General features: G+C 38.7%; 3 protein-coding genes and 1 pseudogene across 4 annotated transcripts in view; 2 read left to right on the top strand and 2 right to left on the bottom strand.

The window, feature by feature from the left end:
• Positions 1-24399, top strand: part of LOC149052134 (replication factor C subunit 1-like) — a 231202-nt gene that overhangs the window by 156401 nt on the left and 50402 nt on the right. The window lies entirely within an intron of this gene.
• LOC149052135 (uncharacterized) overlaps positions 1-24399 on the bottom strand; it is a 268018-nt gene that overhangs the window by 217630 nt on the left and 25989 nt on the right. The window lies entirely within an intron of this gene.
• On the bottom strand, positions 8473-13896 carry LOC149052138 (uncharacterized; annotated as a pseudogene). The gene is made up of 5 exons (XR_016187111.1): positions 13223-13896; positions 12816-12952; positions 11323-12402; positions 9991-10986; positions 8473-9683 (listed from the first exon to the last, which is right to left on the bottom strand). The product of XR_016187111.1 is annotated as an uncharacterized LOC149052138 (transcript).
• Positions 21812-24273, top strand: LOC149052137 (uncharacterized). The gene is made up of 2 exons (XM_089213829.1): positions 21812-22760; positions 23297-24273. Exons 1-2 carry the CDS (start codon positions 21817-21819, stop codon positions 24114-24116), a joined length of 1764 nt encoding a protein of 587 aa, XP_089069955.1. The 5' UTR covers positions 21812-21816; the 3' UTR covers positions 24117-24273.

Below are 24399 nucleotides of genomic sequence, written 5' to 3'. Positions count from 1 at the left end.
TGACCATCCCCACTGTTAACACCACTGTGAGAGGAAAAGATTAACAAGTAATGGCTTCTGTCAATTCATTCATTTTGTAGCTTTACTTTTCTAAGAACGTGTTATTTGTTGTACTTTGTTTGGGCGTAGAGTGGTATTTTGCTCGCAGCAATCAGACTGCCGCATAAGGGTATGTATTTCGCAGCGATCAGATTGCCGTTTTCTTTGCATGCATTTCACACCAATCCGACTGCCACATTAGGGTATACATCCCGTCACATAACATTTGGATATCTTGCCCCAATCACAGCGTTTTGGTATTGTTTTCTTGTAAATGATGTTATGGAATCAGAGGGCCGTGCGCAAACAATTACATTAACCTGAAATTTTGAACTCATTTGGTAAATGAAAGGGTTCGTGGCCTTCGCAAGAGCCTTGTCGATGTAGGTTGAGATTTATCGGGATATGAAAGGTTCGCATTTAACTTGTTGTATCATTTTTAAGTTTAAAAGCGTTTTATCCGCTCCTTTTCATACAACGGCCACTGAAAAAGCTTACTTCCGTCGCGTACTATGAAAACAACGTTCGAAGTCCAATCAAAATATACCCAGTCATTGCACTGGATGAACATTTGGTAATTGCTTGGATTGTATTCCACCAATAAAATTCCATTTGGCCTCATTAGATTCACTCCATGTTTACACTTCACGTGTCATTTCATTCTAAACACCCTGCATTTTATCAGATATTCGAACCGCATTATCCAACACTACTGAAAAAAATTCACATGGGACCAATGGCTGCTAAAAGTGAATTTTCCACTCAAGAACAATTTGTTTCAGAAGACGATAATTGGCATGGTTCTCAACCGATATGAGTCACAAGCTCTTCACAAAAAGATAACCCACTTCACATCATCATGTGTTATCATCTAAAAAAGCAATTGGACTGAGAATTCTTTGCAACTGGTATTCACCATCAGTTTCATTACCGTTGTTATTCGTAAAAGTGATAGTAAAAGAACCATCTGTAACTTTCCCCTGTTCACAAGGTTGAAGGTAGACATGTATATTGTGAAAACGTTCATTGAGATTGTTTCAAACATATTTTAATTTACGCAAAGGTAAGTGTAATCTTGATTCTGACTGTCTGAGGGTTTTTATAACTTTTCTCGTGAGTACCACAAACGTTGGCAAATAAGTGTTTATTGCCCTTAAGCGCTTCTAGTGCCTTTGAGTTTACTCAAAATAACAATACAAAAAAGGAAAAAAACAACAACATATCAACTCACCCTTAGGGATCTCACAAATATAAGCTTGCTGTTTTTTCCAACTTTCATTATTATAAGTTCCAAACACGCCCCGTTCGCTATTACGGAACCTCTTGTACATGAAAGCCGCGTCGTGTTCACCACTTGGCTCCCCTTGTCCCCACTTGGAAATAGTCAGCGGTCTTCCACTCACCCAGGTCCAATTCCTGGCCCTTTTTCTTAAACCAATTCTCCATTTATTTTCATAGTTCGTAGTGTTTCGCCTTTGAATTTCGTCATTAATCAAATTCCATTCTTCTTGGGTTTCAATGGAAACTAGGTCCCCGCCTAGACTTGAACAAGTGTCTCTGCTCCAGTACCAGGACTCTCCATCCACCGAAATTATGTACCAAGAGTTTTTAAAAGTTATCTTTGGGCATTCTACATGATGATGAAGATGAAAACAAAGATACCAATTATCCTTATGATGATAAACGAAGTGATAATTATAATAGCATTGATAACATTAAAAGATTATAATCACAATCACAACAAAGGAAAAAATGAATGAGACAGAAAATGGGACTCATTCCCCAATTAATTCTTTTTTTCTTTTTTTACATCATATGTGTTTGTTTGATCAGTGTCAATCAGTACTATACATCTTTTTTCGCTACGGCGTCTGCCACCCTGGCCTGCTTTTGTGGATTAGTTAACTTGACATTAGCTAAGATTATGATTATAAGGTTATTTGTGAATTCATGTAATTTTGGTAGTCGAGTTTTTGAATATTACTTAGTTCCTCGTTGAGCTGACACCTCCCCCACTCCGCCCCATATTCTTCCTCCTCCATCTAATCAGACTTAAAAAACGTAAAATTAAATGTAAATGTAGGTTCCCATAAATGTGCAACTGGAGATACGCATTGAACCGTATACAGTTGTTACGGGCAAAGAGCAAACCTTTAAAGTGCACGCGACAATCTCAAAAGATTATCTGGGTAACGATAATCAATAGGGACATAAAAACTAAAGATAAATTAATTAGGGTTAGCTCATGCAGTTTAGAATCTAAAGTCAGTCTTGCAATTAAATTAGGTTGTTCAAACCCGTTATGCCTCCTCTTTAAAGTAACATTTCCTAGATTTCCCTAAATTCCTGAGGTCAAGTCTAACCATGACCTAAAGGCTACCAGCAATACTTCTCAGGTTAGCGCTTACACTTCCGACACGCTTTTCTCCGATAGCCTTTCTCAAAAGAACTGCATTTATCATTTGTTTTTCTCAGAGGGCATGGTAACGAATCCTGGAATCTTATTAGTACTTAATGCGGTCCGGGTTTTCCTATCTTTGCCCACGGGCACGGTATCCCTTGAGCGAGCCGCCGATTACATCTCTTGCTTTGTTGCCATTTTTTATAAATTTGTTTGGTTTTACCGGCTGGACAGTATATTTAAGCAAATCGTTTTGGAACAAATCAAGCCGATTGATAAAAACTTATTAATTCTCTCTTTCTCTCTCTTAGATCACTTTGTTTGCCTGTAAAAAAGAATTGGTTTTGAGATGAATATTGGTAGCAATTATGTCATTAGAAGGGTTAACGCGCGGCCTAAAAGCCGCTTGTAATTAACCTAAACCTTACTAGAAGTAAGTTAGACAGTTAAAACGTGAGGTATTTCTTTGCAATTGAATTCATTAGGGGTAATTTCATTCATTATGTATCTGAATATTTCTCTCAAATAATTTGTTCCTTGGAGAACAGTGAGCGAGGTCTTCTATACTTCAAATACGCTTTCGGTAAGTCTTTGCAAGTCCGTTCAAACTGGACATTGGTACCGTAAATTTCGCAACAGTAAACAAAGTAATTCAACGAGAAAAAGCTGCTTTAAAATTCTCCTTTTGATGAAAGACCAGTTCTACGAGCAAACTCCCACAACTTCAAAATTTATTTAAAATTACTGTCCAGTTCAGTTTATTTGCCAACCAGCACTTTTTTGCTATTTCTTATTAAATTATGACAGATGCTTGTTAAAAAATGTTTCAAAGTTTGCTTGGAGGCCTCTTAAATTACCTTTTTCATTACCCAAATAAAAATATGGTTGGAATGTGATCTTACCTCCGGGCATCTCGCAAATGTAGGCATCTCCTCTATCGTTCCGAGAGATACCATTAAAGAGGCCTCTGTTCATGGATATTTCCACCCTTTCGTCGTTAACATTTGGCTCAGAATCTCGCCATTTCGAAATATTTAGCTGTTCTCCACTCTTCCATATCCAAACCCCGTCTTTCTTCTCCAAACCAATGAGCCACGCATTAGTAGCCGAAGTATTCCAACTACCACGCTTCTGAATCTCATGATTGATAAACTGCCATTCTTCCTCACTCTCGATGGAGACTAAATAACCTCCCAAGATGGAGCAGACTTCATTATTAAAAGGCTTGTAAATTTTGCTTTTTGAAAATATGTAAGAGGAGTTTTTGAAACAGGTTGGTTGGCACTCTATAAGAAGAAAATAAATGAATAAATAAATAAACGAAAAAATGTATACTGATGATAACAACAGTGAAAGCGATAATGATAAAGACGAGAAAGTACTTTTTATATTGTTAATTTTAATAACAGACGATGGGCATTAAACCCTCTACATCACTGAAGCAAATATTAGAATCAGGCCAGGTTTTAAAAGTGGATCCTGGGGAGATCAGGGTAATAGCACCGTTATTATTTGACATTTTGTTTTGCTTTCCAACTCACGTTTTGAATCGCAATCCAATGTAATTTAACAGGAAGTCTATAACTAATTAATATGATAATTTGGCAGGTATTATCTTTTTTCCCGTCCATTTAAAGGAACATAAATATTAAATCGAAATGAAGCTGCCTCACCTGTCCCTGGCAATTTCATCAACAAACGAAGGATGACTATAGAAGATAAAATGGACAAATAAATTGATTGTTATCTAAAGAGTAACATTTGAAACAATGAAAAAGTTTATTAGATTTCGAGTAAGACGAGTACTAATACATTTTATTTGCTACATGCCCTTTAACATCTATTCATGAATTTAATTACCTTCCTAGGGAGTTGACGGAGAAATTATTAAGAAAATGCAGCATCTCCGCAATTCACCAACTAGCTGAACAAAACTTTTCACATGTGGAAACATTTTTAAGGATACGATAAACCCTTTAGGAATGTCCTTCGGAAAATTTTTTTAACGGGCTATTTGGAGCGCAACCGAACTATAAATGAATGAAAAGATGTAAACTTATTAAGTGCTATCCAGAGAAAACAATTTTTCGTTTGAGCTCGCATTTTAAGTGAATGAATCGGGTATCAAATCTGACCGCTCAAATAAAACTTCTGCACAATTTGAATCTTGAGTGGTTGGGCTCCAAAATTTTGTGAGGATTTTTCCATATTCTTGGGAGTTACAAAACTATGGATCAGCAGGAAGCGGAACCTGCGGAACCGCCAGAGCCCGAATATTTTTTTTTTAAAGAAGAGGAATGTGTTGAGTGTGAAGTTTGCTTTAGGGCATAAAGAAGAATAATTTAGAAGAAAAATATGTTTTAATTAACCATGACATCCACTTTGGCAAGCAGTCAGCAGTCATCTACTCTGAATGTTAACAATTTGAAAGCTCTAAAAATTTGGGTACTGCGATATCTGAATAACGCCTCATCCGAACGCTCTAAGGAAACCTACGTTGCACTTTATGGAATCTAAAAGGCTTCAGTAATCCAGTTTATAAGAGATTCACTTCTGATTAAGAACTGAAAGTTTAGCGCGGACTTCTTTAAATCTATTTTGTTTTGGTTTAATTAACAGTGCCAAATATCCGCCACCTGACATTTCTTCTCTGTTTGGTTTGGTAAATTGGTGAACACAGGACGATCCAAAATGGATATAAATGTGTCACAAATGGAAAGCCAAGATATAATTAAAATGGTACTAACTTAGCGCACAACTTATACGAATGTGTCATTACGGGTGATTATTTTCCATTTAATTTGCATTGTATGGAAAGAGAAAATATTGAGAAACTAATAATAACGATAATGATGATAATTAGCTTTAATAATTAGACAGCAACTAGAGAGGACATGTTAAGAGTCTCGCATGTTTCATTATTAGAGTTCCGTAAGTTTAAACATCGGAATAAATATTTTACAAATGGAGAGTCAATTTCGATTGGTTTCATAGCTACTGCAGAACAAACAGGAATAACTAGGGTCGTACTCACCCAGCATACAAAATATTACCGGGTTTTTGAACATTTTGCCAGATTCACTTATATTTGATTCACACCGCTTCAGAGTTGCGGATTTGCGGCATCCTCGTAAAAAGCCTTTAAAAAGCCGAGTTAGATTTTAATGCAAATCATGATCTCTGAACACATGTTCATGGCGGTAGTCTCCATTTTTTTTCTGTCATAGACGGACCAATGGACAAAAAGGAACTTGCACCTGATGTAGAGCATTGTTTTTCTAATAAAATTGGGAAACTTCACGGTATTAAAATACTTTTTGTAGTTTAAGTGTTGTAGAAGAAGCAACTAAAAAATATTTGATGGTGAGAACGGTAATTTATTTATGAGCTCTGTTAAATGAAAGTTGTCCTAAACAAAATTCTGTTTTATCAACGAGCAGCTTAAGCTAGTATGCCATCTGTTCGTTATGCATAAATGGAAATTATTGTTATTTATTCATCTCGCCTATGACATGCTAATTACTTCGTATGCCTTTAAAACAACGGTGGCTAACGGCCAAAGTTTAGTGTTCAGCCTAAAAAACAATTCTCCCCTAGAAAAGCGTCATGCAGACTATCACTTTTGTGTCCAAATGTTTGAATTCCAACAATTTAGAACGAGCGGCGAGTCAAAAGCTCTTAGTGCGAGACGTTCTTGGGTCGTAGTGATGTGCTCTGTGGGCGAGACATTCTACTCTCCCAGTGTCTCTCCGCGCTCATGGAATAATTGATTATTTATTCTGGAATATTCGCTCGTCTTAGCTGGGATATATTAGGTCAATCGAAGCTTGAAGCGTTTTGACCTATCGCATTTGAGCAGTGTAGAGAGGAAAGTGCTTGTATATTTCAGAATAATTCTTATTTTAACTTCTTCCGTCTTAATAGCACGCTTCGCCATCCATGTTTATTTATAGATGGGTATGACGTAAACTAGACTATTATAAACTGTTAGGCACATCTTCATGATCGACTCCTTCTCTCGCTTATTGAAATTCCTCTGCAATGCTAACTTTCACTGTAGTGATATTTGAAAACAAAATTCAACAAAATTCCGTAAGCTTGTAACGCAACTATATTGGTGCTGTTACATCATAACTACGTAACCTGGTAAAATTCTCCAGAAGTTCCTTAGTATGAATGTGGGCATGAATAGGCATTCTCGATTTCTGCGGTCTTATTTGAAGGACAGTCATAAAGATACTAAGTCATTAGAAATTTAAATCTATAGATTGGTTTATTTCGATGAATATTGCCTTCAAATATACGATCGCCTAGAAAATAAACCTATATTCATGAAGAAGATAGATTACGATCACAACTAGTTGAGTGCTTAAGAATGGCTGCCTGTCAGGATCGAAAATTGTCCGTCAGCGACCATTTTGGTGAATTGCTCATATTTTGCTCAAAGATACCCTTTGATAAACTATTTTCAAAAATCATGTTTTTAAGTTTCAGCGATTATTAAATTTTCATAAATTTGCGAAAATCTGAAAACGCGGTTTTCAGGCTTCCGGAGCTCAGGCTCCGCATGACGCACAGTCAAAAATTAACTGCAAAAACCAAGCCCCGTTTAAGGATGAAAATGGAATCAATCAACACCAAACTCCACACGATATTAGGACAGCTATTCTCATTCAATTCTAGTGAGTGATTTTTTTTGGGCACATCGATTTTGGGATTACTTTAGCTTTTGAAAGAACATCTTCACAGACCGCGTAAAATGGCAGCGAAAAACGGGTGATATTTCACGCGAAAAAAATGTACCTGGTACCACATATTTTAGATTTTCAACAACATATTCGTGAAATATTGCTATTTTCCATTCATTGTGGAAAGTGTGATGCTCGGAATCGCATTGCTTCCCTTCGAAAATGGCAGAAGTGTTTGTGACTTGAGCGAGCAAAATGATGCAAAGTGTGTAAACAAACAACAACGTAATTTAATCATATCGAGTTGTTAAATTTCCAAATTAGATCCGGCCTCTGCTGTGTCGGTTTGTAGCTCGGAAAATGTAAAGTGACAAGTAAATTATTCCGTAAGATATTTGAAAAGGTTCTACAAAATATTTTTTGGCTAAAAATCTACAAGTGAAGTACATATTACATTAGCACCAACTCACATTCAAGTAATGCAAAAGATACATTCGAGAGAAGCTATTTAGTAGATTAGTACTTGATTCCATGCTGATAAATTAGATTTTTTTTTATCTTTTACTTTGAGAACTCATTTTCTGTAGGTTTAAATACATGGAAAGGCGACTTTTGACCTTCAAAGTAATTAAATGCAAGGCGACAGTTCTTGTTATCCTTGTGATTATCAATGTCACGCAACGTAACGCCATTGGAAACGTGTCGGGGGTGCTGAAACATACCCGCGTAGAAACCGCAAATGAAATAATTGTTAGATCCAAGTGTAACATTTTTTTTGATTATTCGTTCTTGCCTAATTTGTTTTTCCTTTGCGTACGCAAATTAGTTTATATTTCCTTTCGTTCATTTGTTTAGTCTTCTTTTTGGCGTTAATTTAGGTGTTTATCTCTTTCTGTCAGTTTTCGTGCCCTCGTTAGCGTTTCCGTGCTGTTTCATCTTCATTAGCGCCTTTCTATAGTTTTATTTTCCGCATTTTCTAGCGTATTTGAATATCGTAGTTTGTCAGTACAGTTTGTGAGTTCAGTTTGGTCCGCGCTTAGCGCAGTTCTGTTTAGTTTGTTTCTAGCCTCTTCGCGTTATTCGCAGTCCTCTTTACAGAAGTTTTCTCTGGCCAAAACAATGTAAGTGTACTTCACAGTCCTCGTTTTGCAGTTTTGTTATTTCTTTACTCTATTTACCTTAGTCGCAACTTGTAACCTTTTTGCTTTTTTTTTTTCGTTTTAGTTTCAACCCACACTCTTAGTATCAAGCACGTTCGGCTCCAATAAATCTTTTTCTTTTTATTTGGTGTGTGGTGTTATTATTCAAGGCCAGGAGTCTTGCAGGTTTATGGCAGTTTCAATAATTATGTCGTTAAATTATAGAAAGAAATCCCGCACTTCAAAATGAGAGGAAAGAAATGTAGGTTGAATACTCTCACGTCTGTCAGTTTGCATGTGTCAGTTACCAGATGAGTAAACTTCATTACCAATGTGAAGACCAGAAAAGGAAAGTGAGGGTCAATATTGGCATGATTAAAAGAAAAACAGAACAAAACTAAAGAACTTCTAATTACTCTACGAGCTTTAAAAATGAGATAACTAGTAACTGACGATTAGGAACGAGTCACCGTTAATTCGTTTCTTCCTCACTTTTCTATTCTGCTAAACTAAAGAGAAAGTCAGCATCACGATGACTTTTGGCAAGTACATTTGCTGACAATCTCTTTCAGTAGAGCCAAGTACGGGGCCTTTTTACGCATGGGCTTTGATGGTATATCGAGGCCAAGGTCTTCACACATGTGCTGCAGCATGGGTAGCTTCAGGATCTTCAAAGAGTCATTTAGCGCCATTTCACAAAGATCGTACTGATCGTAGATCAGGGGATGGTCAAGTTGTATTGACGCGACAGTCTCCTTTGCTTCGCTAAAATTACTCTCCTCTTGAGCTGCTCGGATATCAGCCTCATCAGGATCTCTCTGGCGTACTAAAGCACTCTGTCTTGAGAAGAAGGAGGTGATCTGGGTGGTTGTGAGGAATTCTGATGACTGAAATAGTCGTGCACCATCGGTGCCCCGGGCACGCCGCATTTCTCGAGCAACTACCTCTGCGTCAAGCTTGTGGCCTGTCGTCTGCCCTATTCGAAATTTAGATAAAAGGTACGACTTTTGCTTTTCACTGAACCTGTAAGCCTTCCTTACTACTCTAAGAGCCCATCATTCTTTCAGAGAAACACGAGAATCTTCCTGTCGTACAGGGGCTTGAAGTGATGGCAGCTTTCCCACACTTTCCTCCAAATACGATTTGTAGCCAATTTTTGCCAAGTCCATTAAAGAATTTTTTCTGGTACCCTGGTACATTTTTCAAGCGACAAGTGCTTTTCTAAGGCTGAAAGCCTTTGAAAAACACGAGTGCAGCCGTCTTGAGGACATGAATACACCCCTGCTACCTGGCCACGTTCTATGGAAGCTGTCTCTTCAGCCACATTTTCTTCCCCTGACGATTTGTGGGGGGTACTTTTATAGGAACGGAAATCTCCTGCAGAAAATGATGGCTGCAGAATCCCTTGTCCAGGACCTTCAAAAGATATAAGAGAAATATAAATATGACAGCCACACAGCTAAGAAATAATTATCTTGCATCAACGCGTAGCCCTCAAAGGCAGCCCACGACAGAATACCGTGTAAGAGGGCTTTAAAATACTCACCCCTTTTTCTTGTGCTTTGTTTGCTTGAGCAGCGTTTTGTAAACATTTGATCTCTTATGGAAAGTCTTTTATGATGCATTGCGGATAAAATTTTTCCCTTATTAATAGAAACCTTACAGAACAGACTGTCATAAACTAGCAGAAAGGCCTGGGCTTATTCAAGAACCATTAACTCACCAGAAGAGGATTTTTCAATTTTGATCACTTTCCCTTGGCCGACGGAATATGCGCGCCAACAGGAAATAGAGCCCACTGAACTAAACTCAAAGTTGTTCAACTTGGTGATTCCTGTAATGGTTTGCACATCGTCTGGCGTTTCTTCGATGGTATCCAGAGAAACCACTCGTACACCTTCCAAACCGCCATGGGATAGCAGAGCTTCCTTCAGGTCGCTGGCGGTGCAGACATCATGGCCTTCATTAATAAATGCCCTAATGTGGCTTTTACAGCTCGCAGCTAGTCGATCTGCAGCCCCTTTCCCGCCTTGCGGGTCGCTGAAATCAACGCGGACTATCTTCACTCCGGTGTTCGCTGAAATTTCTTGGCACTTCGTTAACGTGCGAGAGGAGTGGTAGCAGCCGGCGTTATCTTGCCTGAAGTAGGCCTTGTTGATTTCAGGATACTCTTACTTTAATGTGGCTAGAACATGTTGCATAATCGCGGTAACGGCAGAACTTCCTTGGGTACAGGACTGAATCACATGGATAAAGGCTTGCCACTGTAGCACACCCTCTATTCGTCTGTATACCACATGTGCCAAGAAATACCCCGCTTACCAAACCAGTCTGTCTGTGACTCGCGGTATCTCTGAGGCAAGAACTTCATGGCCCAGTCATTTACAATGAATACTGTTCCAGAATTAAGGGCATCGATGACGTCCAAACGAGCCTGATCTTGATGGGTCGACCTCAGCAAATGGCACTTCCATGACTGGATGGCAAGCGTAGCAGAGCTAACGAGAAACAAAGCTTCGTCTTTGTCTTCTTCTGTGGTAAAAGATGCTTCATCGACCGCAGTAGATATGTCGTTCAGGGTCAAATGCAAGCTTTCACATTGGTCACAGAGCTCGTCATGGTTGTGTTTGCATTGCTGCCGCAGGTCAGAATCTTCGGTGTCACTCAGAGCAAATACACTGCAATGACTTGCAACGGGAGAAGAATAGCTCACGTGAACCTGAGTGAAAATAGGAAACACAGCTTGACACAAAGCATGGATTACCATGTTACTGCAACATTAACGACAAAAAATATTTGCAATATGTATGCTTCATGTTATCTAAATCGAATGACCTCAATAATCTGAGAAGATAAAATCTATTACAAGCATAATTTATACTGATAAAAAACGAATACCAAGAGCAAAAACCGACGTATATTTCCCAGTCAGGGTGGACCTGTCATCGGAACGGTTTTTTCGTGCCATACTTCCATCCATTTGTGAAATAAGATCACCCTGCTTGAAAAACATAATCCAATTTTCTTGGAACTCTTGACACTTTCGGTTGCTTACCTTGAAATCACCCTTCAGGTAGAATTTGGCCACCTTTAATGATTTCACGTATCGCACTTGCCACTCCTTTCCACGACCAAGCTCCCCCAATTGAAGAACCAAGCCTTCTAGTTCATCGAACGCACGCGCCCCGTCTGCTGCAAAATAGTCAAGGCCTTGGAGAGACTTTCTGGTCGAGGCCTTGCATTCATTTAGAACACGCAGCATCGTCCACTCGCTGAACGCCTCAAATCCAGTCTCTTTGCAGTACTGGGTATACTGACGCACTATCCTTTGCGGTATCATGGTGCGAATAACATTGGGTACTTCAACCAGTTGTCCAGAGGAGAGCTTCAGTGTTTTTTGTCCAAATGGCAGATCTTGCACCAAATGGGGGCTTGTTATATAAGATAAAAAGTGATCCAGTTGTCTTGGGTCGACTCTTATCTTTGATGAAGGCTGGGGGGTCACTGAAGCGCCGCTTCCGTGCTGAAGACGATGCAGATTAGCTATGGTAAAACGATATCTACTTAAGCCAGGTATGAATCTCGAGATATCATTATAATTGGAAACACCACTCATCATCGAAAGAATTTGCCGTCTTGTGTCCCACCCATAGGCTTTGTCATATGCCTCAGCTAAGACCTGGAGGTAGCATTTGGAAGTTTCGGAGAGTTCGTCCAGCCCGAGTGCTTCGTTCAAGGCAGGATAAGAGACGACTGCTTGCCAAAGAGAACCTGCACAACTGGGTGTTAGGTCGTGGAGCACAGAAGAAAAAATCTCTGCGGTTCGTCTAGTATACCGAAGCTTAGTGCTGTCACTGGCCTTTTCCCACTCAACCCAAGGTTGAGAGACAGGTTCAATGTTTTTGGACACCAGATACTCGTTCAACTTTTCACGGAAATTTGGCTTTGAGGTGATGCTCTCTTCACTCGTTGAGGAGACGAGGCTTGCAGTATCGGGACTGAGAAACGTCTCGTCATCCTTCAACCCCTGGGATGATATTTCCAGAAACATCAAGTCTGTCTCTAGACCATCAGAAGATGACTCACTGTCAGCACTTGATTCCTCTCCTGGACGGTCTGTTTCCATCTCATGAACCTACGAAAAGTTTTGCTCTATAAGCATCAAATCTCTAAAACCGATTTCTTTGTATATGTTTGTAGGGAATCAGTTTCGGGTAATAAAAAATCTCAGCAGCACCAGGTACTGTTTCGGGACATCCAGAAAACAAACAAATGTGGGACAGGAATTAGCCTTCCAAAGTGCGGCATAGCACCGCTCCCCTTCCCCAACCCTCATATAAGAAAAAGTGACCGAAAAGCAGTGAGTTTTACTGGTCAACGAAGGAGCCTTGTCCCAGATTTACTACTGTGTTTGTCACGCTGTGTTTGTGTTTGTCACGTGTTTTTTCTTCCTCGATTTTTTTTTTCAAATTTCTATGCTCTTCTAAAAATGACTCTTTTCCTTTTAAAAAACAAGATTGAGATCATCAATTCATATTTGAAGCTTACCATTGTCTGTTGTTCAGGTATCTGCACCACTCGAGGCTCTTTAGGGGTAGACACAGTACTTGCTCCAGCGCCCTCCGCCGGCGTCTGTTCATCTGCAACTTGCCTGCAGATAAACTCGTCGCATCGCCTACAAATTGCTTTTATTAAAAAAAAGCAAGTAAATAACTCATATCAATTACTATTTCTAGGTATAAAGTAATCAATCTGTCATCAATCAATGGATTATCAGCTACTCAGACGAGAAAAAAACGTTAGCAATATAAATTGCAGTTTCCTCACAAATATAAAATTTGCTAGCTTGAGAAAGTTGAAACTTATAGTGCTTTTTTTTGTGTAAGGTATTACAAATAAACGTGAGAAAAAGCAATTTCATGAGAACATTTATCAACAGAAGCAATTCAACTTACGCGACCCAACTGGAACTAAGGTGTTGGTGTTGCAAAAAATATACATCGATTTTCGGCTATCCACACGGTTGCTTCCTTTGGCACTTGAGGACTTATGTGTCGCTAGATCCTTGGGAATTGCACAAAGGGTTTTCCTAGTCCTCCAACGTATGCCAAAGTCTGCCCTATGGCGTGGGCAAATAGTCAGGGTAAGATGTTTTTGCTCAAATGAGAAAACACCTGTAAAAAAATATAACACCAATTAAATCTGTTGCAGCACTCATTCATAAGCACAATAAAGTTACCTGAAAACACACAAAATCAATATTTACCGGCTCTGGCTAAAAGCAGCTTCATTTCAGTTCTAGAACCTTCATCTGCACTCAGTCCAAGAGTCGATAGATGTCCAGTTACATCTTTCGTGCAATCCTCGAGTGTAATGCATTCCACCTGACCAGGATAATCAGGAGATCGCCCGCAAGGGGTCACCTTACCAACTAGCGTTATATAGCTACAGAGAGCCAGAAAATGACAAGAAATAATAACTTCTGATGAGAGCACGTATGAAAGCTCAAGACTCGTCCGTGAAATAACTTTCCTTAGATCTGTTACGAAATTTCAACCATTTGCGCAAGAGCTTCGTGGGCAGTGATGACGTGACAGGCTTTACCACGAGAGAAAATTGTGTTTGAATTACAGCATCTTGGTCAAGATGGTGCGAGATGTTGGAAGCTCAATGAAAATACATCTGAGATTGAAGTATAATAGTGTTATCGTGTAGTTATCAGACCTTGAGTAAAGTTTTTGTTTTCAGTCTTTGGTATATTTCATGATGACAGCCCATTTAGGGTCTCATGTGGTGCGGCCAGTGTTTGTTGGGACCGGATGTCGGTTAATTATGATAAATAGGAACAATTCGCGTTAATACACTGAACTGCTTGTAAAGAATGCTGTTCTACTTCTGTATTCGCTGGAATTCTTGATTTATATATACATATATATCTAAAACAAACTAAAACAAAGCCCTTGCAGATGAAATGTTTAAAAGTCATTCAACATACTGATCAATTGTCACAATTTTCGTAATCGTAATACTTGTAATGGTGATCGATGAAATGACTGTAAGAACATTTTCGACGGTGATTTTATTTTCTCTCAGCTCTCACACAACTCTGAATGTACGACTTCACTATAACTCAATATTTTGTGGAATACAAGTCAGACATTTCCAGAATTAAAGTTTATTTTAAAACCTTTTTCCACCAGGGAAGGAATGATAGGATTAGCGTTTGTTTACACAACACACATCATTTTGCTCGCTCTGGACACAAACATTTGCGGTATTTTCGAAGGGAAGCGGTCCGATTCAAATCATCAAAGTTTACTCAGGAAATAAATAGTATCATTATATTACGAACATCAAGTTAAAAAATTGAAAAATGAGGTACCAGGTACACTTTTATCGCGTTAAATTTAACCTATTTTTTGCTGTCATATTAAGCGCTCTTTGAGGGTGTTGCTAAGAAGACTTAAAAATTCTCAGTATCAATGTGTACAGAAAAATTAACATAGTGAAAATGGATGGGAAGGCTTTTTCTTATATCGTGTGAAGTTTGGTGTCAATTGAATTAATTTTAAGCCTTCAACGGAGCTTGGTTTTTGCAGTGAATTTTGGACAATTTGATAGGCGGAAAACCGCACTTAAACCGCGTTTTCAAATTTTCGCCAATTTCTAAAAATTTAATAATCGTCGGAACTTTTAAACTTGATTTTTGAAAATAGTTTACCAAAGGGTATCATTGGGCAAAATATGAGCAATTCACCAAAATGGTCGTTGACGGACGATTCTCGATCCTAACAGGCAGCCATTCTTAAACAATAATGAAGAGAATAAGTTTTTTTTGCCTGCAGATCATGACTCAGACCGATCGCAACCGACTAGGAGCTGCTAACTAAGTAATTATTCTAAGTAATTGACTGTTATTTACGGCTGGCGGGATCCAGTTATTTAAGTTAAGTGCGACTTCCATTTAAATTCAGCTGAAGACTGCAATTCAACTGCCCATACATTCCCAACCTCACCTGGATTGACGTGTGACCTCTTCCTCATGGAGTTGTTCTTTATGGAAGATGGAAAAACGATGCTCATCTTTCTTTCAAATCGCTCTCTTATCTGCAGATAGACGAGCAACAAGGAATATGGTTCTTAGCACTCGGATATTTATTGAAACACCAACACTTGATGAGATGCAGTTGGTGTAGAATCGGTCTAATCTTTATTCTTACCTGAGTGTTTCGCAAACCGTGTAAAGCGAAAATCAGGAAACCCTGCAGTATAAACATGATTTCAAGACCATTACCTTTCAAAATATACAAATAAATTGTTCAAATATTTATCAGGATTTCCAAGAAGGAGAGAAAATTGCATATCTCATAAATGGAGAAGCATCTGTCTTCTCCTGCATAGTTGACAGCTTTTTTTTCCTCAGAATTCTAATAAATATAACTAACCATTGTAATGGTGTGTCACTTGGTTAGAAAGTAAAATAATAATAGAGATTGGATGACTTTAGAGAGTTACCATCGAACACTGACCTGAGTAGAGTTAAGTATGGTGAAGATGTAGGCGAAAGCTTTATGTACAGGCGAAAGTAGACCAAATAGCCACGTGACACCCAGCGGGGGCATTATCACCACGCATGCTTTGATGCCAAGTCTAGAAGTTGAAAAAAAAATTCCTTTAGTTTCCTTTGACAATTAATTATCATCGTTAGATATTGTGATGCCTTACTCATTAAGGAATGGGAAAGTTAGGCGAATATGCCTCAAAAGCAATCTCTTCTACTAGTTTGTTTTAGTTTTATGTTGGGAATCTTACCGTATTTGCTGAAAATGGTTGTCTTCCGCTGTTGGCTGCACCAAATTGGTCATCTCCTTTATGACTCGTACGAGTATCAAGATGTTAAGCTAAAAAGTACGATAGAGATAAATTAGGTACTTAGATATGGTAGTTGAATCACCAAAGTAAGAGAGAATCCTTCTCGCAAAAGACGTTACCAGTTCGGTAACAAGGGTCGGGTATAGCGTCTTGTACAGGGAATAGAACTTCCAACCGGGGGACCTAGATTATGAGCTTTGATCTTCTACCAAGGAGCTAAAGAAATCGCGAACAAAAGTGTCCACACTGAATGAATTACGCTGGGTGAAGCCTCGCGTTAAATTATATAAATTCAATATCTCCGTCTCTTTCTACTCATTTCCACTTTTGCAATATTGCTTTATGAGTTATTTTTGCGCTAGAATCATATCTTGATATATCAATGTGAAACAGTGACAAACATTAACAAGTAAGTGGGATAGGTTTTTCCTTTCCATACTATGTAGTAAAAGTTGGAGAATATATGAGGCTATCTTATGCCTGTGAAGACATTGTCTCAACAGGTTTTCCTCGTTATTGAAGGCCATCACTAGGTTAAATTGACCAGCATCCTCGAAAACAGCACTACGTACAAAGTTTATTGTGGGTAAATAGGAAAAAGAAAGTGGTAAATATTGTGCGGGGACGCATGGCAAATACTTAATTCCTATTTTTAAGAGAAGAGAAAAAATCTTTGGCGGTAATTAGAGCAGGTATATCAGTCACAATCAACAACACTAATCTTAAACTCACAATTTCAATGAAAGCCACAAAGGCGACAAATATCCAGATCAGGTTGTTAGTCGAGGAAAGCCAGCAACTAAACTCAAAGAAGTAAAAGACAATAAAGAAACACAAATTCTCAGCTAATGAAATAATGCCGATTCTAAACTGTATACAAACATATAAAAGAAAAATGCAATGAAACGAATTAAAAGGAGAAAAGCAAAAAGAAACCGCTGAGTATTTTCCTTACCATTTATCAGTCGTATAGCTTTGTAACCCTTCTTTTCCAGCAGCGATGCCAAGTGAAATGGCCACCATGATCATAGGAAGACCTACCCATAAAGAAAGGAAGGGAATCGAAACACATCGCTGGATAACAACACCAGATTTGGCGATCTGAAAGCATGGTTACAGTTACCAGTGGATGTTGTAAAATTATGAACTTACCCCGTGAGATGACGCGATACATGTACATCTTGGTGTTAATGTTGTAAACTTTCACAACGAAGAATTAGAGATAAATTCCCTCGACCAGCATCCAACAGAAAGCGGCCATGAAGAAATATTGCATCAGAGCTGATATTGTAACACAGGCAGCCTGTGAAAAGAAAGAGTTTTCGTATAACTCTTAACGTGCTCCTTTCGACAAGATATCTACGGTGCAAAGAGTAAATTCATTCTATGAATAGAAAGAGAAGCCACTGACTTTGTTTTCTGTGGCGTTTATCCCGGCTAGGAAGATGATCTGTCCAACTCCAAGGGACATAGAAACACTCAGTCGAATTTGAGAGAGAGGTTGACGAACATCTCTGATGAAATAATAGTAAAAAAAAAAAAAAGAATCAATGAGACAGAAGCAACAACAACAATAACAACACATTGAAGACAGCAAGAACAGCAAAACACAGCAAAATTGAATTAAAAGACAGAACAATATGGCAAAAATATTATCTAAGTCTTGACAGCAAAAGAAGAGAAAAAGCCAGTAAATATTCAATAATATTACTATTAAATATACTTGTCTTCAGAAAGGACAAAAAGGAAAATATTACGGAAAAATGTCTAAACCTAAACAATTCATAGACTGTGAAACCACGAGTTGTCCAAGCGTTCTTGATGGGGCATGAATTGTAGCTTGAATTTGTGAATTATCCGACATGCATGATCTTGTTTGCATGGTGATTTGCATTGGGATCTCTTTTATCATCAACCTTGTTGAGGGGAGTTAAGAATCTACCTCATTATTATTCAGGTACATTACTTACGTGAAGCAAGAATAAAGTATGAATGTGAAAAGTATCCCGACGATGGAAAGGCTCAGTCCCACGTAGGTGATAATTTTCAGAATTGTTTCGTCCTCCTCAGTGAGCTGTGTAAAAAAAAAGAAAAAGTAAAGGACAAAATGAGTTAGTTCATTGAGTCCATAAAATAATTGAATAAGGAAAAAAATAACTTTATTACCTTTGTGCTACTGTCGAAGTCTATTAAAACGGCAAAATGTGTCAAATGATTGCAGCTGCAAACTGTTTCTTCTGAGTTGCTTTTTGATGTAACTACATGGCATCCTTCCTCTGAAAAGCTGTCAGACATGGAAAAAAAGTAAAGTTAACAAAAGGGCACATAATTATTCAATGTTTGGGGAAGACGTAATGTTTTATAATTTTTCTTCCATTGTAGTCCTAGTTGCGAGAACATTTCAATCAGACTTCCTCTCTCTAAAAACGACAACATGTTGGCTTCCAGGAAAGTGTTTATCTGCACAAAAACATCTGAGAAAGTTCATTCATTCTCCTCCGAACTTAATTTGATTTAGGAATGAATAGATACTATACAATAATATATAGTGGTATTTTTACCTTTCGCTGAGGCCACTCCAAAACATACAGCGCTTCTCTACTGTCAAGACCTGAAAATGGATTCTATCCTGTCAGAATAAATCAAAACAACGCACAGCAGCTAATTTTCATGTTACCTTTAGGTTTTTGAACTTTAGGATGACATTTTCTCGCAATTTCTTTGGCTTGGGGTCCACAGCTACGGCCATAATCCTGGAGTTGATATACCTATGAATAAATTGTATTTGAAAATGATCAGAACCAAGGAAGCAACATTACATACTTTTGGTAGATTAAAGCGAATTTCTTATGAAGGTGGAATCGTCAGAGACAAGCAGGGAGTACTCGAACCTTAGTTAGGGCTTTTGGAAACTTCCTAAGTTCAGGTTAGTTGAACTTAGATCTTATGTGTTTCCGTGTTATGTGTTTTGGGGGGTAATATGGAATAATATGAAAATAACGTCACCTTTGGTTGTCCGTTTCACTCCTGATGGCTTGATCTGTCAGAAGTAGGTTATGCAGATCCTTGTACAAAAAGGCAACTACCAATGATCCTTAAAGCCCCCCGAAGAATCACCAAAAAAAGTCATCAAGTAATAACAAGAAAAGCCATAAAATTGATTTTTTTTTCAATACAGGAATTTCGATTGGAGAAATCAAGGTAATAATGAAAGTTGTAAAGTTACCACAATAGTTAATACAAACCATTTTCCTCAAAATTTGAAGAAGCAATATCGATTCTCGCTTGCCATTGTTGTTTTTCAAAGTGGAATCCATTTGCATTTTGGTGATAGGCTTTTTGAATGGCCAAAACTGTCGGGAAAAAAAGGAGAAAGGAAAGCACTTATGGTGAAATTTACAATAGCATATCTACGCGAACATGCGTTTTGCGGTGTACACAAATATTCCATAATCTTATTGGATGGACGGGTATTGTTTGTATCTTATTTGCCCTTCAACAACTATTCGACGATTTCAACCATTTTACAAGTTTTTTCAATGTAAAACTGATGCCGGAATAACCGAGTAGTACTGGAGGGACTAAATTCTGAAAACTCAATTTGTTCTTCGAACCGTTTCGTTGGAGAAATATAGAGTTCATCAGGGAACTTTTACGAGTAGGGTTAAAAATCTTGCATTTATATGCATCGCAAACGACAGGCCAATTTTGAGCTCAATGTATAGTATGAAGTAAGTGGAAAGTATTGGTAGGATTTGACAATTTCAGTTAGCAAAGTGTTACTCACCAATCTATTATTTAAGAAAAGTTTAAATAAACAGAGTGAGAAGAACGGTTTCACAATTTGAAGGATTCCGATTCTCACCCATTTTTGAGTGAACGATCCTTTCTGAAGATCTCATTCCACTCAGGTGTCGCTTTCCATAATTAAGAGCAAATTTCTCCACGGCCTGTGCCACTTTAAAGATGGATTTTTGTAGTGTTTTAACGTCTTCCATACCGTCTTTTGTGATGTTCTTGATTTTTATGGCAAAATCTTCAAACACAGTTACAGCTTCCTACATTTTCATAAAATATTTCCAGGTTATTAGGTAGCCAGTCTTATACATACAATTCATATTAAGAATGCGAAAAAAGTCTAGCAGGAGGCCCCAAATGGTGTCCAGGGTATTCATTGGCTAAAGAACTCTTTTAGGAACCTGGATTATATTTTAAGCCTCATCATTTTCTCTCATATGGCTTAATGGTGGTTTCTACTTAAAGGTCAGATATTTACTTTTTATCGTTTAAAAACATATATCAAGGTTAAAATGCCTTTAAGTTATGAAAATTACATACTTGTATGGAAGTCGTTTCGGTAATATTTATTCCGCCAAATATTGAAACATACTCATTTGCCTGGAATAAAAATGAATGTCTGTCACATTTGTAAACGGAGAAGATCCTGAAAAGCGACATGCATAAAAACGGTAAATTACTATTCAGAAAACATACCAGCTGCTGAGCTAGCGATGGGGATGGGGATGGGGATGGCGATGGGGATGGCGATGGGGATGGCGATGGGGATGGCGATGGGGATGGCGATGGCGACGGCGACGGCGACGGCGACGCAAATTTCCCTTTCGTAAACGGTCGTTGCCATTTGAAACGGTCGATGCCATTTCTCGGAACGGTCGTTGCCATTGAAAACGGTTGATGCCATTTCTCATGACGGTCGATGCCATCGTAAAGGTCGATGCCAAGAAGGAGCCGATATTTCCGACTCTCTCCGACGACATGCGTGACAATTAGAGCAATGCAGACTAGCTTTCCCACAAACCATCGCGATTTTTATCAAATCAAAATGGCGGACAAACCCGACAATTTTCTCAAAGATCTAATATCTTCAGCTATAAAAGAAGTCGAATCGAAAAGAAAATCTTTTGAATCGACCCAAATTACAAAGGAGAGTTTTCTGGCTTCGCTTCCAGATGATTCATTTTACTACCTGAAGGCAATTTCAGGAAATGGAGAAAAGTTCAAAGTGCACTTTTTGACCGAAGATATAACGAAAGAAAACCTGGAGCAATGGATATCCGAATATGAAGTGATAAACAGCATCTCAGTGAAGTTAAAGACAAAGAAGGTACCAACAAGCGGCTATGTGTTGCAAAACTACTATAGATGCCAACACAACACTCGCAACTGGAGTCCAAGTAAAGATCCACAGCAGAAATTGTACTTGAATCCATCTGCCAGAGTAAAGAACACCAATTGCCCCTTTCAGATGATAGTCAAAGTAGACAGCGAGGGATGTTGTTCTGTGGACATAGAGTGGGACCACAACCATTCACTTGAAACTCTGGAGACCTCTAATTTCCGTGACCTTTCTCCTGAGTGCACAGAAAGGGTTTTGAAGCTGTTTGAAAGTGGGCATACACCAGCAACCGCAAGGCAACAGTACTTGAAAGAACTCAAAGAATCATGTCAGGATGAATTGGAATTTCACAGGAAAAAGGCCAATCGGGCAGTTATGCTAAGAAAAAGGGACTTTAGTTACCTCTACACGCAATTTGGTAAGGATAGGTATGGTGGACAGGGCGTTATGATGTTTGAAAGACTTGCCGAAAGGCTTGAACAATACAAGAAAGACAACCCTAAAGCTACTACTTGTTACCAGATATATGAAGGTGATAATATGCCTCTTATAATTGCTATTGTAACACCTCTCATGAACCGTGTACAAAAGGAAGTGCAGCAGTCTGGTGAGATGGTTTTTGTTGATGCTACTTCTAATACAGAAGAGCACAATCTTAAAGTGTTTTTAATGTGCACAAACAATGTGTCTGGAGCACTTCCACTTGGCATCTTGATCACCAGTGATGAGCAGGAGCGTGCACTTAAACAGGGCTTTGAAATGTTTCGGTCCTGTTTACCAGAGTATGCATTCAATGATCGTGGTCGGGAACAAGGCCCCCAAGTCATCCTTACAGACAACTGTAAAGAGGAAAGAAATGCTCTGAAGTCTGTTTGGCCAACATCTGTTTTACTTCTTTGCATCTTCCACATGCTCCAACAACTTTGGAGATGGCTTCACGAGAGCAAGAACAGTATCAGCCAAGCAGATAGACCCTATTTTCTCACCCTTTTCAAGAGGTCCTTATATGCCGAGACAAAACAAGATTTTGAGAACTGCTTCAGTGAACTTTTGAATGATGGCCGTTGCAAGAAATACCCAAATCTAGTCAGCTATTTGCAAAATCTATACAATGACAAAGAATCTTTTCCTCTATGCTTTAGAACTGAACTGCTTGTTAGAGGTAACCACACCAACAATTTTGCTGAGGCTCAGTTTTTGGTTCTTAAGGATGTAATTCTGCAGCGCACCAAAGAGTACAATGTTGTTGGGCTTCTAGACAAGCTGACTATTGATTTAGAAGATCACTACAAGAATAAGCTCCTTAGTATTGCTGATGGGAGTTTTGATGGCGTGTACAGACATCGTTTCTTTGGCAAAGGGAAAAACGGAAGCACAGGGTTTAAAGTCCCCGATAAAAAAGATCTTGATGCCTACCTCTCAACTGTAGAGAACTTTGGCAATAATGTATTCAAAGTTGGAAGCTCTTCAGATAGCAGTCACAGGTCAGTAGTGTTTTTTCTTAGCCGTCACAATAGCATAATGCTCTGATGGTACAAGACGGCATGTGTGGGTGGGCATTATTTTCCTATCTTTCCCCCACTGTCTGATTCAAATTATCTTGATAGGGGAAGCAGTGCAGGGGGGGTCGGGGGCAGTGTTTCTAGGCTCCTCCCCTTTGGAGCAAAAATACATAAAACATAGGGACATAACATGCATAACATATGAGATACATGTAATTCCTGCAGTTCATCCATATGCTGCATTCCAAGGATGTTGATTTAGCATAAGGAAGACCAAAACATGAGTAATATATTGTCCAGGGGGTGGGGTACCTTTAGTAATTTCCCTTCTTGGCAGGGTGTTGAGTTTTTTACAGCAGAGTAAGAGCAAGTCCTTACTCTGCTGTTAGGAATATTTCTATTAATATCTTAGTGGATCAACTAGTTGAAGGTCTAGAATGTATCTATTACAGATTGAAAAAACAAAAATTCCAGTTGTATTGAGATATTTATGAATTGTCTCATTGGTTCTTTGTCAGTTATACAGTGGACATGACTCTTGGGATATGTACCTGCACAGTTGGTGAAAACGGGAGCCCATGCAAACACCAGTATGTCCTGTGGGTGGCAAATCTAGCAGACTGCATAAACTTCATTCCAGTCAGTAACCCACATGAGAGGCAGAAATTGGCCTGGCTAGCAATAGGAAAGACACTTCCTGTTGCTTGTTATAAGCCATTACGCTCTAGTGACGCTGGACAAACATCACAAACTGATGGTTCTAATGGTTTTGTAACAGAGGCATCCACTAGTATGGAAACAGCACAACAAGGGCCAAACTGCTCAACTGCTGAACTAATTCAGAGCAATGATGATGAGGATGAACATTCCACTGAACCAATACAGAGCAATGATGATGATGAGGATGATTCCATTGCAAATGCTGAACAATTGTTGAGAAACTCTTGTGAAAAAATAATTCAAAAGCTCCAAAGCTCAAGAGACCTTAATTTGGCTAAAGGTGTAATCAGGTTTGCAAAAAGGTTAACATCCTTAACCGCTGCTAGATCTATGCATTCTAATTTGGCAAGCGCTCTTTTTTCTTTCGGGTCCAGTGAGGTGAAAAAAACCGGAAATGGAAAAAAGATCCGAGTCCAGCCCAACAGAAAACGAAAGTGTGGTAGTGGAAGCCGTCAGGTTGTATCAAAAGGGCGACCAGTACAACTACAAGAACCAACCTCCAAGAGGAAGCGCACCCATGACTTGGCTAAAGCAGTACAAACAAACACTAAAAGTAGTAAGAAGTCTGGGTCCCATACTATGAAATCCAAGACAAAGCACATGCAAAGGAAAAAATAGGAAAACAGAGAAATCTTAGTGAATAAACAATGGAATGTTTGCATAATGTTTAACATAGAGGGAAATTCACTTAAGGCAAATTGCCTAGATTAAAAACCTCTCTCCTTGGATCTGCCCCTGAACAACAAGGTTATTAAAAAGATTGAGGTTTTGACATTGTAAATAAGTTTTAATTCATTCTTTCCTGTTAAAGTCTAACACAACATTTGTAATGATTTAAAATTTGGTTTGAACAGTAACATGATGTACATGTGCCAGAACTTATGGATTCTTCCATGGGTTC

Source organism: Pocillopora damicornis, chromosome 1, assembly GCF_964200805.1.
Source record: "Pocillopora damicornis chromosome 1, jaPocDami1.2, whole genome shotgun sequence".
Lineage (NCBI taxonomy): Eukaryota > Metazoa > Cnidaria > Anthozoa > Scleractinia > Pocilloporidae > Pocillopora > Pocillopora damicornis.
The sequence above is the reverse complement of the archived record's forward strand: the minus strand, read 5'-3'. Positions and strand labels throughout refer to the sequence as shown.

Bases quoted from the DNA above. Each gene is read 5' to 3' on its own strand.
- LOC149052137 (XM_089213829.1), top strand. From the start codon at position 21,817: ATGCCTCTTATAATTGCTATTGTAACACCTCTCATGAACCGTGTACAA. The intron at 22,761-23,296 runs GTCAGTAGTGTT...GTTCTTTGTCAG, and splicing joins TCTTCAGATAGCAGTCACAG to TTATACAGTGGACATGACTC.